Below are 12,418 nucleotides of genomic sequence, written 5' to 3'. Positions count from 1 at the left end.
CGTGCTAGGCCTGAACATTTACTCCAGTGACAGATGAATGATTCGCTTTACGGGCGTGATGCGTACTCTACACATATCCCAGTGTGTTTCCCGCATCAACAAACATCTCATGATAATCCAATGAAGAATTACGGGTATCTGTTACGCCATAAGCTCATGATATAAGCTGTGATCTTGCCGTTGCACAGATTCTCTGGCGATAGCAATAACAGCAGCTTCTTGCTATTTATCAAGGCACCACGGTGGCTAACCCGTCAAAATGCGACGGGAAAGTGATGTTGAACGTATGTAGTAGCCTTCGTCCTTTTGAGAGGTAGCGCTCAGAAAGGTTAGCGTGGGAAGGACCTGGCGAAAGCCAGCAGGGAGCGGTACCCACTGTTGATAAACTAAGGTTGATTGGTTGACTGAGAATGGTCCATCCCTGTAGTTCTAGGTATATAGGGAACAAAACAAGTTAAGATTTCGCCTTCGGGCATTTGGTCAATTTGAAACGATACAGAGAAGATGTAAGCCCTACCCTAGAGCTCATGAGTTCGAATCCCAGTCGCTGACAACCTCACAGTAGCATGGCCCCTGCACTAAGGATGACACGCTCAATCAAAGAGAAGCTACCAATTTTTTTTGCACTTTTTTCTCTACTCCGTAGAATAGAACATGGCGGTTCGAATGCTACCGTTTGTATTCTTCTGCGACCGTGGGAACATGATACAAAATCACCTTAAATTGTGAGAAGCGGGTGCATCTTTGACAAACATGAGCGGTTTGCCGCAATTGCAGGCACCCGGCCAGTCCTCTCCTCCTTCTCCCTCTCCAGCTCCCACTTCGCGTCACCTCGGTCTAGAAGCCACTGCAATCCGGATGGAGCAACCACTTCACCGTCGGTGACCCCGCACTCTTCTGATGCAGTGCAGGCGAACTGATGCAGCTCTGAATCCCCCCGGTCTCCACAGCAGCTTCGTTCCCCCGCGATGCGAGGTGCATGTCGTTTTTGGTGATGGATTGGGCGGGCGCAGCACCTACAACATCCGTCCACAGGCGCACGCTGCCTCGGCTTTTTGGAGCTTCTCCAACTCTGGCTTTTGCCGGTTACTTTGCTATCATCCGACGACTGTAAGACGACCGTACGCTCTTCTTTTCAAGCGGCCCTTGAGGGGGCTTTTTTTTCCCTCTTCATTTCTCATGTAGATATCTTCATCTAAATACATCTTGATCCCACAGTTTCGATCTCATCGTCACTCATCCTTTCCCTATTGTACTGCATCGCGCTGTGAACCCGCAAACATGGTTGGTCCCCCACCCCTCACAGGCATGAAAGTCCTCGAGTTCGCCGGCCTCGCACCAGGGCCCTTTGCCGGGATGCTCCTCGCCGACGCCGGCGCCTCCGTCCTCCGCATCGACCGCGCCCTCGAAGGCAGCCGCACACCCTTGCCCACAGAGGACATGCTGGCCCGCCACAAGGCCTCCGTCGCCGTGGACCTCAAGTCCCCTGCCGGCCTCGCACTCGTGAAGCGCCTCGCCGCCAAGGCCGACGTGCTCATCGATCCGTTCCGCCCGGGCGTGCTCGAGAAGCTGGGTCTGGGCCCGGAGGCCTTGAGGGAAGTGAACCGGGGCTTGGTGTATGGTCGCATGACAGGCTTCCGGAGGGACGGGCGTTACAAGGATATGGCGGGCCACGACATTAATTACCTGGCCGTCTCGGGCGCGCTGAGCCTGCTCGGCCGCGAGGGTGAGAAGCCGCATCCGCCGTGGAACATCCTCGCCGACTTTGCGGGCGGCGGGGCTATGCTGTTCCAGGGGATCCTGATGGCGCTGCTGGCAAGGGCGGGGAACGGAGGGACGGGGCAGGTGGTCGAGGCGAATATGGTGGACGGGTCCTCGTACCTTGCGACATTCCCGCGGTTCGCGCTCAAGAACCCGTTGGGGGATAACGGGAGGGGAGAAATATTCTGGACGGCGGCTGTCCTTACTACGATACCTACGAGACGAAGGATGGGAAGTATGTGGCGGTCGGGGCGTTGGAGCCCCAGTTCTTCAGAGCGTTGATGAAGGGCCTCGGGCTGGTCGGTAAGGGGTGGGAAGGGAACAGGTTCGACCGGGAGAGGTGGGGTGAGTTGAGGGAGATTCTCACGAATACCTTTAAGAGCCGGACGAGGGGTGAGTGGGAGGCGGTGTTTGACGGCACGGACGCGTGTTGTACGCCCGTGTTGGAGTATCATGAGCTCGAGACGGAGACAGGGAGGGAAGGAGACCAGAGACCGGCCGTTACGCTGGTCGAGACGCCGTGTTTGGCTGTGGATGAGGGCAAGGTGGAAGATGCAAGACGCGGCCAGGGACCCGGCGTTGAAGGAGGAGGGTACGCAGGTGTCCCGCTGACGCCTGGTGAAGGTGGTGAGGAGGCACTCGAGTCGTGGCTCGGGTGGAGGAAGGGGAGAGAGTTTGAGGTTCGAGACGGGGCGTGGGTTCTCAACGAGAGAGCAAAGCTGTAATTGTCAAGTGGATGATGGTTTTGTATATTGTTCGGTGTATGGCGCGGTTCTCTGCCGCAACTGATTCATCTATGACATTGCCCCTTTTTCGGCACCAAGAATCGTCATATCTTTATTTTTGGTAAATGAGGTTGTGTGTTTTAACAAACAGAAAAGTATTGTCTTTGAATGGGAGTGTTAGATGTTGATCCCAGATGTGCAGGGAATTGGAGCTCACGCGTCGTGAACCAAAAGCTTCAGCTTCCGTAGTCAAGTCGGACTTGGCGGTGGGTTCGGTGGTGGCCGAGGGGAGGGAGGATCTGTCCTCGACATGTTCGTCAAAGGATCCAGAGCCGCTACTCTGCGTAACCAAAAACACACAAGCACTGAGCCACCTGTAGACAACGTCAGCCAATTCTCGGATTTGCTTACAGGCCGACCGACGTTATACCTCAATGTGCGGTGCGTGTACGATTGCTTATATGGGCGTCACGCAAAACATTCCTCGAAGAGAGAAGCCGTCATCTTATCCTTTCAAAACCTGTTTTCTCAGGACGAGTTCGTACACAAAACCTCTCATCATCTTTTGCGGGCACTGTCGGCTTCCCATCGTACACTCGTTCCCGTCCGGCGCTGCGCCCTCCCGCTGCCTGACCGCCACTGCTGCCTCCTTCCTTTTTGTTCGGCGATAAAAAAGAGCTGCCGGGCTAATTTGACCGACTACTCACTCTTATGCCGGAACCCGTCCGTTGCATCCCCGTCCCGCCGGATGGAGTGTCACTCAGGGACCGATAGTCCTATTAGCCTTCCCAATTTGTCCCAGCTCGTCGGATCCTGACGGCTCGTCTTCCGAGGAATGTTGAGGTCCTCTCTGGTCTCTTCGCCTATCAGGCGTTGGTGTTACTCGAACGTGGGGAAAGGGGTTGGGTGGTGCTTTTCGGTGCTGTCATCCTGCCTCCCCGGCTCACCGCCATGGTCATGGCAACCGGGGAGCGTAGGAAAAAGAAAGCTGACCCTAGCGACTTTGAGAAGCGACAGAAACGACAGCATACGCAATCGCTTTCATATAGCCTGTTTTAAGATTGTGCCCCTAACCATGTGAAAAAGAATTGAACCCAAGATCGAGTTGCATTGCACCTTGCGACTAGTGATGCAGCAGATTGACACTGAAATATATCGATGGGGCCATACATGAAATTCACTTGCTAGGTTCAGCCATTTGTTTTCTACACCCAAGAGTTCAGACACATTTGCTGTTAATGCGAGTGACCTGTTGTGATACTGTTGCCTAACTCCATTCTCGAACATAGTGGCTGGAGTGTACTGGCGGTTTGCTGCTCGAGGTTTCTGATGAACGCCAGTATTCGACCATAAATTTACATGGCCAGCTGGTTTTCATCTTGTTCGCTACAGAACTCAGGAACGTATATCGATATGTCCCGCTTCCCTCAGAGGACCTTTTTACTTAACGAGGCCGTCTTCGGCCCATAAAGATCCAGTCCTGAACTTATTCCTAACCCGCCTTGATTGGCCTCAAAGTGCCTCCTCTATAGATGTGCATCTTATTGAGTGCAAACTTGAATTTTAGAGAACCTTCTGAACCAGCTCGACTGTGTCAAAGAAGGCCTCCCTCTCGGTATCAACCTTGCTAAGTCCCAACCCCAGAACCAGCGTCCTGCGATCTTCGGGGTCTCTGGTAGAGATGAGACTGGCAATCTGCGCGGCGTAGAGCTGTCCAAGTGTCTCTCTCTCATCACCGCCCCCACCGAGAAGAGTAGTGGGCGTGAGGTGGACCGAAGGGAGCAGTCCCCTGCTGCTTGACGGCAGGCTCAGGTCGACCATGCCGCCTGATGATGCTTGTAGAGGTACTTGGATCTAGCAATAGTAAGTATATCGAGCATCGTTACGCCTATGAGAGAGAAGAAAATGAAAGTGAGATAACATACCCATTGTGAGAGCTTGCCTTCTTGTGAGATTGTCACCATGAACTTGTCAGAAAAGGACACTGAAGTGACTTCTGTTGGAACGCCGTTCACTGTGCCCGCCTCTTGTTTGCTCCGCGCGGGGAACGGCTCTTCTCTGATCCCTTGGGCTTCCATTCTGTAATTAGGGCAGTGCCAGTTTTGTCTTGGATCTTTGAAAATTCAATCTTGTTCTTTGGATGTCGCAAGTTCCTAAAGCTGTGAGATGATATTGTAAGGTGGGATTCACAGGGAGTATGGTAAGTGCAGCGGGTCTGAGTATGCTTCATGGTCTGCCCCACAAAGCGGCCGATGACAGGGGTGCGGATCGCCCCGCACTAGACCGTAAATAGAGCAAACGTTGGCGGTCAGAGCGGCAGAACTTTTTCCACCCAAAAATTTCCAGAAGTTCGCCTGCGGATCTCATCGTCTTTTCAGTTCAAGGTGAGAGAACGTGAGAATCATTTCGTACGTTTCTCCCAATATTGATACCCCTTAAAATGGCAAGTCTTTGTAAAGATTAAAAGTTGTGATTTTACAAATTTTTGTTTGATTTTGATCGATCTATCGATCCCCAGACTTCGCCCAACACTCCAGATCAACTACTCACGACTGTCTTAATCCACCAAGGTTTTCTTGGGTGAGACTGCGTTATCACAACCACGCCTGGGATCAGATATCGCCAGAAAAGCCACCCGTCTACCGAGCAATTGAACTTCATAGGAACAAAGTTTCCAGCCAACCAAGATGCCAAAGTTCGTCCCAAGACAGAGGAAGCACAAGGTGCTTGCCCGAGAGAGGGCCAAGGAGAACGGTGTCATCCCCCAGGACACCAACACGGATGAGATTCTCCCTGAGGATCAGAAGCGCATTCAGGAGAAGAGGGCTCAGCTCAAGGCCGAGTTGCAGGGAGACGGAGCTAAGGTTAGCGGCAAGAAGGCAAAGCGCCTGGAAAAGTACATCACGAACAAGCTCCGCAAAGATGAAAACCGAGAAATCCTCGCCAAACTCGCACAGCAAAAGGTCGACACCAGTCTGTTCTCGAGTACCAAAACTCTCGGCCAGGGCAAGGAGACAAAACGGCAAGCTCTGATTCGTACGCTCAGGGAGAAGAACGCGGGGTTGGATATCGACCCGGATGCGGAGGAGCTTCTTTATGAGGAGAGAGAGGATGCGCCTGAGCAGGATTCCGACGAGAGTGAAGCTGAGGCACCCAAAGCTATCAAGCCAGCACTTAAAACCCAGGCGCCTGGACCGGTGCAAGCAGCAACAACAGCGGCACCGTCATCAACATCAGTATCAACATCAGCATCAGCACCAGCGCCTGTCGCAAAGTCGGAGCCGCAACCACCCGCTCCCGTCGGTTCTGGCTTGAAACGCCCGCTTGATGTCGACGAGGCAGGACGGCCAGTGCTCCGAAAACGCCAAAAGAGGGGTGGTGTGGTTTCTAAGTTCTCTATTTCTGAACCCGAAAAGGCGAAGGATGCAGAGGATGAATGGGGTGGTATCAGCGACGATGAAGGCAAGGATGACCAGGCACCAAGCGACGACGACGAGGCTTCTGAAGAGGAATCCGAAGACTCAAGCGAAGGATCCGAGGAATCAGACGACGACGACGACGACGAAGATGAAGACGACGACGAAGAAGGCGATTCGGGGAGCAACAGACAGTCTGCGTTCAAGGCCTGGGCACATGCTCAAAGGAATCAGGCGTTGGGCTACCAACCAGTAACGCCGTCTTCCACTGCTCTCGATATTCCTAGACCGGAGAACTTTCAACCACGACCTCTTGAGCAGGAACCTTTACCACAGGAACTCCAGCCGACGACAAATCTTGCGCGCAAAGCGTACGCTGTCCAAGTGAATAGGACACCGGAGATTCAAGAAGCGCGCATGAAACTGCCGGTCGTTGCCGAGGAACAGAGAATCATGGAGATGATCCACAATAACGATATTGTGGTTGTCTGCGGTGCCACTGGTTCCGGTAAGACAACTCAGGTGCCGCAGTTCTTGTATGAGGCTGGCTATGGTACTCCTGGCTCTGCCACCCCGGGCATGATCGGTGTCACACAGCCTCGTCGAGTTGCCGCCGTGAGCATGTCTAAGCGTGTTGGACAGGAATTGGGAGATCACTCGGACAGAGTCGGATACCAGATCCGATTTGAGGGCACAACGTCAGCCAAGACAGCCGTTAAGTTCATGACGGACGGTGTGTTGCTGCGGGAGATGGCGCAGGACTTCTCGCTCAAGAAATACTCGGCAATCATCATCGACGAAGCTCACGAGAGAAGCGTCAACACGGATATCCTAGTTGGTATGCTGAGTCGTATCAACAACATCCGCAAGGGTGACGACAAGGTCGACCCTTCAATCAAGCCACTCAAGATCATCATCATGTCTGCAACGTTGAGAGTCGAGGACATGACCAACAACACCACACTATTCCCCACGCCGCCACCTGTGGTCGAGGTTGAAGGACGACAGCATCCCGTCACAATCCACTTTGCCCGGCACACGCAGGCTGACTACGTTGACGAAGCTTTCAACAAGATCATGCGCGGTCACAAGAAGCTGCCGCCAGGTGGCTTCCTAGTTTTCCTCACGGGTCAAAACGAGATTAGACACCTGAGCAAGCGACTGACTGAAGCGTTTGGCGGCTTCACTGGAGCGAGCGCTCCCAAGGTTCAAATCTCAGCCACTGATGCGCCAATCGAGGTTGAAGATATTGACTTTGGCGAGGTGGACGATGCGGATGCTGCCGACTTTGATGACGGACTGGACGAGGATGACGACAACGAGCACGAGGATGACAAGGAATTCGAGATTGAAGGAGAGGAGGGCGAGACGGGGCCCCTGAAGATGCAGGTCTTGCCCCTTTACTCTCTGCTGCCCACCAGGGAACAGATGAGAGTCTTTGATGATCCCCCAGAAAACCACCGTCAAGTCATCCTGGCGACCAACGTCGCAGAAACCAGTTTGACGATCCCGGGCATTCGGTACGTCTTCGACTGTGGCCGTTCCAAGGAACGCCAGTACGACCGCCTTAGCGGAGTACAAACGTACGAGATCGGCTGGATCAGCAAGGCCAGCGCCAGCCAGCGAGCCGGTCGTGCCGGTCGTACAGGTCCAGGTCACTGCTACAGACTCTACTCCTCCGCCGTCTACGAGAGAGACCTACCCGAGTTCACAGACCCCGAGATTCTGCGGATGCCTGTCGACGGAGTCGTGCTCCAGCTCAAGGCCATGAACCTCTCCAACGTCGTCAACTTCCCCTTTCCGACACCGCCGAACCGCATGGGCCTGCACCAGGCGGAGAAGCTCCTTACCTACCTCTCCGCCATTACGCCGGAGGGTCAAATCACGAAGATTGGATCAACCATGTCCATCTTCCCGCTCTCGCCCCGCTTCGCCCGCATTCTCCTTGTCGGCCACCAACACGACTGTCTGCAGTACACAATCATGATGGTCGCAGCGCTCTCTGCAGCCGAGATCTTCGTCCCAGAACACCAAGCGATCCCCTCGCTCGCGGCGCGCGACGAGTCCGAGTTCCGCTCCAACGCCGACGTCATCGCCGAAGACCGCCAGGCCAACATCCGACGCCTGTTCAACGCCGCGCACAAGAACTTTTGCTACCTGGACGACCGGTCAGACGCCATCAAGCTGCTCCAGGTCGTCGGTGAGTACGCGCACGACCCGACCGAGAAGTGGTGCGAGGATCACTTTGTGCGGTTCAAGGTCATGAAGGAAATCACGCAGCTGCGCCAGCAGATCACCGAGCTCCTTCGGGCCAACATCCCGGCGTTCAAGAACCTCAAGTACCAGGACCGGCTGGATGCGCCCTCGGACAAGCAGGTCGCTTATCTCAAGCAGATGGTGGCTGCGGGCTTCATCGACCACGTCGCCCTCCGCGCCGACAAGTCTCCGGTACCGCCCGAGTTGGCGCGCAAGCCCCGCCGCGCCATTGACGTGCCGTACATACCGCTCGTGCCGCTCGGCGTGGGCCACGACGCGGAGAAGTTCGTCTATATCCACCCGACCTCGCCGCTCTCCCACCTCAGCCCGCAAGAGTGCCCCGAGTTTGTGGTGTACTCGCACCTGCAACGGGCGACGCAGGGCGCGGACCCGAACAAGGCACCCAAGACGAGGATGCAGTCGCTGACGGACGTCACGGGCGGGCAGCTAGCCAGCTTGGCCAAGGGGACGCCGCTGGTGAGCTACGGCAAGCCGGTGAAGGAGATTTCTTCGACGGCGAACACACGTGAGGTCTGGGTTGTGCCGTATCTGAGGGCCGAGGGCGTCGGTGGCCAGGGATGGCCATTGCCGATGAAGAAGGTTACGCAGCGCAAGGTTGCTGGAAAAGGATGGGTCGTTGAATAACATGGGAAAATAAAAGTTATTGTAGGCATATTCAGGTTTAGGGAATAGAGGCAAAGCATTCTGTTCTACTTGTGCTGTTCAAGATGTCTCGATATGTTCTTTTCGACCGATCTAGAAAGGGGTAAGCAAGCATCACAATACTGACACACCAAGCACTACATAATCAATACGGACGCAGATTCTTCTCGGCCAATGAATCAGCACCGCACAGATTTCATCAGAACGAAGACGCGTCGTGCTTGGTGGCTCGGATGCCACGGTACGCACGATGGCAGAAAACCACAACCAGCCGCGCAAATTATCAAAAAAAGTGAGTTCAAACACTCGCAGTCTGGACACGTGGAGAACAGGCAGATCGGTCCAATCTTAAATGTCGCGAGCTTTTTCTTCAGACTCAAGATGAGCCATGTGTTCTTTTTCCGTTTCCTTGCTCGCTTTCCGAGTCGTTCGGGGAGAAAGTCGGCGACCCGGGCTTTGAACAATACGCGGCACCAGGGCAAAACTTGAGACGAGATGATGCATCTCCTCAGCTACGGGCCCGAGCGAAACTTTCACGCGCCGTTGGCCATGCTTTCGAGAAGGTCTTTTTCCGTCTGGCCGTGCTCTATCGGTTGTCCTTATTCGTTAGAGCCTGGCTGCGAAAGGAAGGAAGAGGAAAAGGTCTGAAAGGTTCAAGGCAAGCTTTCGCCGAGCTTACCACACCAAATTTTTACTTTCTTACTCTTTTATCTCGTCATCTGCCAAACCACATTCTCGGTTTCTTGAAGTGGTTGCTTACTACCGAGACTATTGCAGCAATACATCACGGATCGTCATTCCTGCAGATATCCCGAGCCTGGTCCTACCCCCCGGGCGCTGGTTCAGATATCCGATGATCTTGCAGCAGCAACAGTCTGCTTTGGAAACCAACGAAGCTCTCATCAACGAATGTCTGAGTGCCCTGCGTGCCATCGACATGAAGGTATCGCTCTTCTCTGGAGTCGCCGTCGTCACGGGCGCTGCTTCTGGTGGGGTTCACTCCATTCCTGTTGTTTCGCGATGCCAACCATCATCAAACCTGGCTTTGAGGCGTATTCAAATATGAATACTATGACTGACAATCACAGGAATCGGCCGCCAGGTCGCCATCTCCTTCGCACGTGAGGGGTGCAAGCGTATCGCCCTCCTCGACAGAGACGAGGACGGCGCCCTCGAGACTGCCCGCATGTGTCGCGAAGCCAATGGCGAAACGCGCACTTTTGTCATGGAGATTGACAACCGCAATGATGAGGACGTGTTGGCGTGCATGGAGAATGTGGTCGAGGAATGGGGGCGCATCGACTACGCCGTCAACTGTGCTGGTGAGTGTCTTCAAAAACCAAGTCGCAGAAGACGAGGGGCCAAGGCCCTGGGTTAGATGTAGGTGGAAAGCTCACAGATTGCGATAGGAATGTTCGGTCCGATGGCGCCGTCACACCTCTTGACGCCAGCAGAGTTTGACGAGATCACGACAACGAACTACCGCGGGACCTGGCTGTGCTCCCGCGCCGAGCTGACTCACATGATAAAGCAAGAGCCCATGAAGACACACGACGGTAGGCCTGGAAACAGGGGTGTCATCGTCAACGTTGCGAGCAACCTGAGTTTGGTCAGCCGGCCGGAAACCCGTGAGTTGACCACGGCCCCTGTCGTGGAAGATGTTTCAGACTGAGCCCCCTCTTAGCGGCCTATAGTGCTTCCAAAGCAGCTATTCTGAGTATGACAAGAAGCGATGCTGTTGATGTGAGCCCGAACGTTGAGTAGACTGTTGAGTATGGCACTGATGAGGAGCAGTATTCGAAATACAACATCCGTGTCAACTGCGTCTGCCCCGGGGTCATCGAGTAAGTCTTTAGGTCAACTGCCACAAGATATCAAAGTTGACCGACGAACCAGCACGCCAATGACCAGCGAGGTCACGCCAGATGACCCTATCATCGCCGTTGCACCAATGAAGCGGAAGGGGACGCCGCAGGAAGTCGCCGACGCTGTCTTGTTCCTCTGCAGCTCCAAAGCGACCTTCATCCAGGGTGCCGCGTTATCTGTCGACGGAGGGTACGTTATTAATTAAGCCTACTTGGCGCACATAAAATGAGAGCAACCGGTCAAAGATGGAACCGAAAGTAAAACGTTTGGGTCGTAGAAAGTCATCCGCGTTGAAAAGCATGGGTGAAGAGATGAGATATCTCTGCAGAGGCCGAGTTTGCCGTTCTTAGAGCGATCTGGACGGAATTGCTTTTTCGAGGTTAATGGAGACGAAGCATTAGGCGTGGATATTTTTGTTTGAATATGATGACGATTTAGCTTTTCATCGAGATTTTGATGGTGTAAGGTGAGCGCTCATGTTTTCCAGATACGCACTGTGGCGGATGCGTTGTTCATCATCTATGGCTCACATGTAAGACAATCATCATACACAATACAATGGCTAAGTTGATAAGCCAAGAGACAGATGAGATAGAAACCACGTTAGTCTCAACCATATAGTCCATGAAAATGTGACTAGTGGTGTAAGTCGACCGCATACCGTATGCTACATAAGCAACTTACAAAGTGCCCGAAAAGTCTCCATGATCCACCGCGCTCCAAGACTATATCTATACATGGCGTTCCAAATGGCGCCGATTTCATCTCATTAACATTCATCTGTAACTAGAGATAAAGCATTAATTTGGGTCATGGAATCAAAAAAGAAGATGCTCGTCATTGGCGCAACAGGCCGCACCGGCAGCGCAACCATCTCAGCCCTCACCACCCTACCGAACCCCCCCAAGATCCTCGCTCTCACCCGGTCCCCATCGTCTCCCAAATCGAAATCTCTCCTCGCATCAGCCTCGTCCTCTGTCACCCTCGTCGAAGGAACCCCCGAAGACCCAAACCCAATCTTCGCCACCCACAGCCCCATCTCCGCAATCTACCTCGTCACCGTGCCGCCAGCCGACGAAGCCCAAGCCATCCCCCTCATCGACGCCGCCATCGCACACTCCGTCCCGCACATAGTCTTCTCCAGCGTCGACCGCGGCGGCGATGCCGCGTCGTGGGAGAACCCGACCGCCGTGCCGCACTTTGCGGCGAAGCATCGTGTCGAGCTGCACCTCCGCGACAAGACTCGCGGCACCGCCACGCGGTGGACCATCTTGCGGCCGACGGGGTTCATGGAAAACTACGTGCCCTCGGCGGGGCTGATGGGCTCCGTCATGGGCGGGCTATGGGCGACTATGCCGAGGGATCGAAAGATGCAGCTGATCAGCGCACGCGACATCGGCCTGCTCGCGGCGAGGGCACTGGTGGACGGCCCCGAGGAGGGGTGGGCGGACAGGACGCTAGGGCTCGCGGGAGATGAGATCAGCTTCGCCGAGGCGGAAGAGGCTTTTCAGCGGGTTGTTGGGAGGGCGATGCCGCGGACTTGGGGTGGTGTGGGGAGCGTTATGAGGTGGGCTTTTGAGGATGCCGGGCGGAGCATGGAGTGGTTCGAGGAGGAGGGTTACAAGGCTGACATTGGAAAGCTAAGGGGGATGGAACCGAGGTTGCAGACTTGGGAGAGGTGGCTGAGGGAGAGTAGTGGGTGGGTAGAGTGACGAGGACGATGAATGAAGA

General features: G+C 54.5%; 6 protein-coding genes across 6 annotated transcripts; 5 read left to right on the top strand and 1 right to left on the bottom strand.

Moving 5' to 3' along the window:
- Positions 1 to 1,281: 1,281 nt before the first annotated feature.
- On the top strand, positions 1,282 to 2,486 carry ColSpa_00959 (isopenicillin N epimerase component 2; the record flags this gene model as incomplete). The annotated part of the gene is made up of 2 exons (XM_049267171.1): positions 1,282 to 1,996; positions 2,038 to 2,486. 2 exons carry the CDS (start codon positions 1,282 to 1,284, stop codon positions 2,484 to 2,486), a joined length of 1,164 nt encoding a protein of 387 aa, XP_049123128.1.
- A 1,563-nt stretch (positions 2,487 to 4,049) lies between these two features.
- Positions 4,050 to 4,564, bottom strand: ColSpa_00958 (uncharacterized protein; the record flags this gene model as incomplete). Its single annotated transcript, XM_049267170.1, has 2 exons — positions 4,050 to 4,340; positions 4,412 to 4,564. 2 exons carry the CDS (start codon positions 4,562 to 4,564, stop codon positions 4,050 to 4,052), a joined length of 444 nt encoding a protein of 147 aa, XP_049123127.1.
- A 609-nt stretch (positions 4,565 to 5,173) lies between these two features.
- On the top strand, positions 5,174 to 8,803 carry ColSpa_00957 (putative ATP-dependent RNA helicase prh1; the record flags this gene model as incomplete). Its single annotated transcript, XM_049267169.1, has 2 exons — positions 5,174 to 5,624; positions 5,916 to 8,803. The coding sequence occupies 2 exons, from the start codon at positions 5,174 to 5,176 to the stop codon at positions 8,801 to 8,803; spliced, it is 3,339 nt and encodes a 1,112-aa protein (XP_049123126.1).
- Positions 8,804 to 9,758: 955 nt separating this feature from the next.
- Positions 9,759 to 10,199, top strand: ColSpa_00956 (3-oxoacyl-[acyl-carrier-protein] reductase 4; the record flags this gene model as incomplete). The annotated part of the gene is made up of 2 exons (XM_049267168.1): positions 9,759 to 9,810; positions 9,910 to 10,199. The coding sequence occupies 2 exons, from the start codon at positions 9,759 to 9,761 to the stop codon at positions 10,197 to 10,199; spliced, it is 342 nt and encodes a 113-aa protein (XP_049123125.1).
- A 33-nt stretch (positions 10,200 to 10,232) lies between these two features.
- ColSpa_00955 (2-(R)-hydroxypropyl-CoM dehydrogenase) lies at positions 10,233 to 10,892 on the top strand (the record flags this gene model as incomplete). Its single annotated transcript, XM_049267167.1, has 4 exons — positions 10,233 to 10,449; positions 10,506 to 10,564; positions 10,586 to 10,665; positions 10,718 to 10,892. The coding sequence occupies 4 exons, from the start codon at positions 10,233 to 10,235 to the stop codon at positions 10,890 to 10,892; spliced, it is 531 nt and encodes a 176-aa protein (XP_049123124.1).
- Positions 10,893 to 11,517: 625 nt separating this feature from the next.
- ColSpa_00954 (uncharacterized protein) lies at positions 11,518 to 12,399 on the top strand (the record flags this gene model as incomplete). The annotated part of the gene is made up of 1 exon (XM_049267166.1): positions 11,518 to 12,399. The coding sequence occupies one exon, from the start codon at positions 11,518 to 11,520 to the stop codon at positions 12,397 to 12,399; it is 882 nt and encodes a 293-aa protein (XP_049123123.1).
- Positions 12,400 to 12,418: the final 19 nt, after the last annotated feature.

Source organism: Colletotrichum spaethianum (assembly GCF_022836535.1).
Source record: "Colletotrichum spaethianum MAFF 239500 DNA, contig02, whole genome shotgun sequence".
Lineage (NCBI taxonomy): Eukaryota > Fungi > Ascomycota > Sordariomycetes > Glomerellales > Glomerellaceae > Colletotrichum > Colletotrichum spaethianum.
This window is presented reverse-complemented; position numbering and strand designations above follow the sequence as displayed.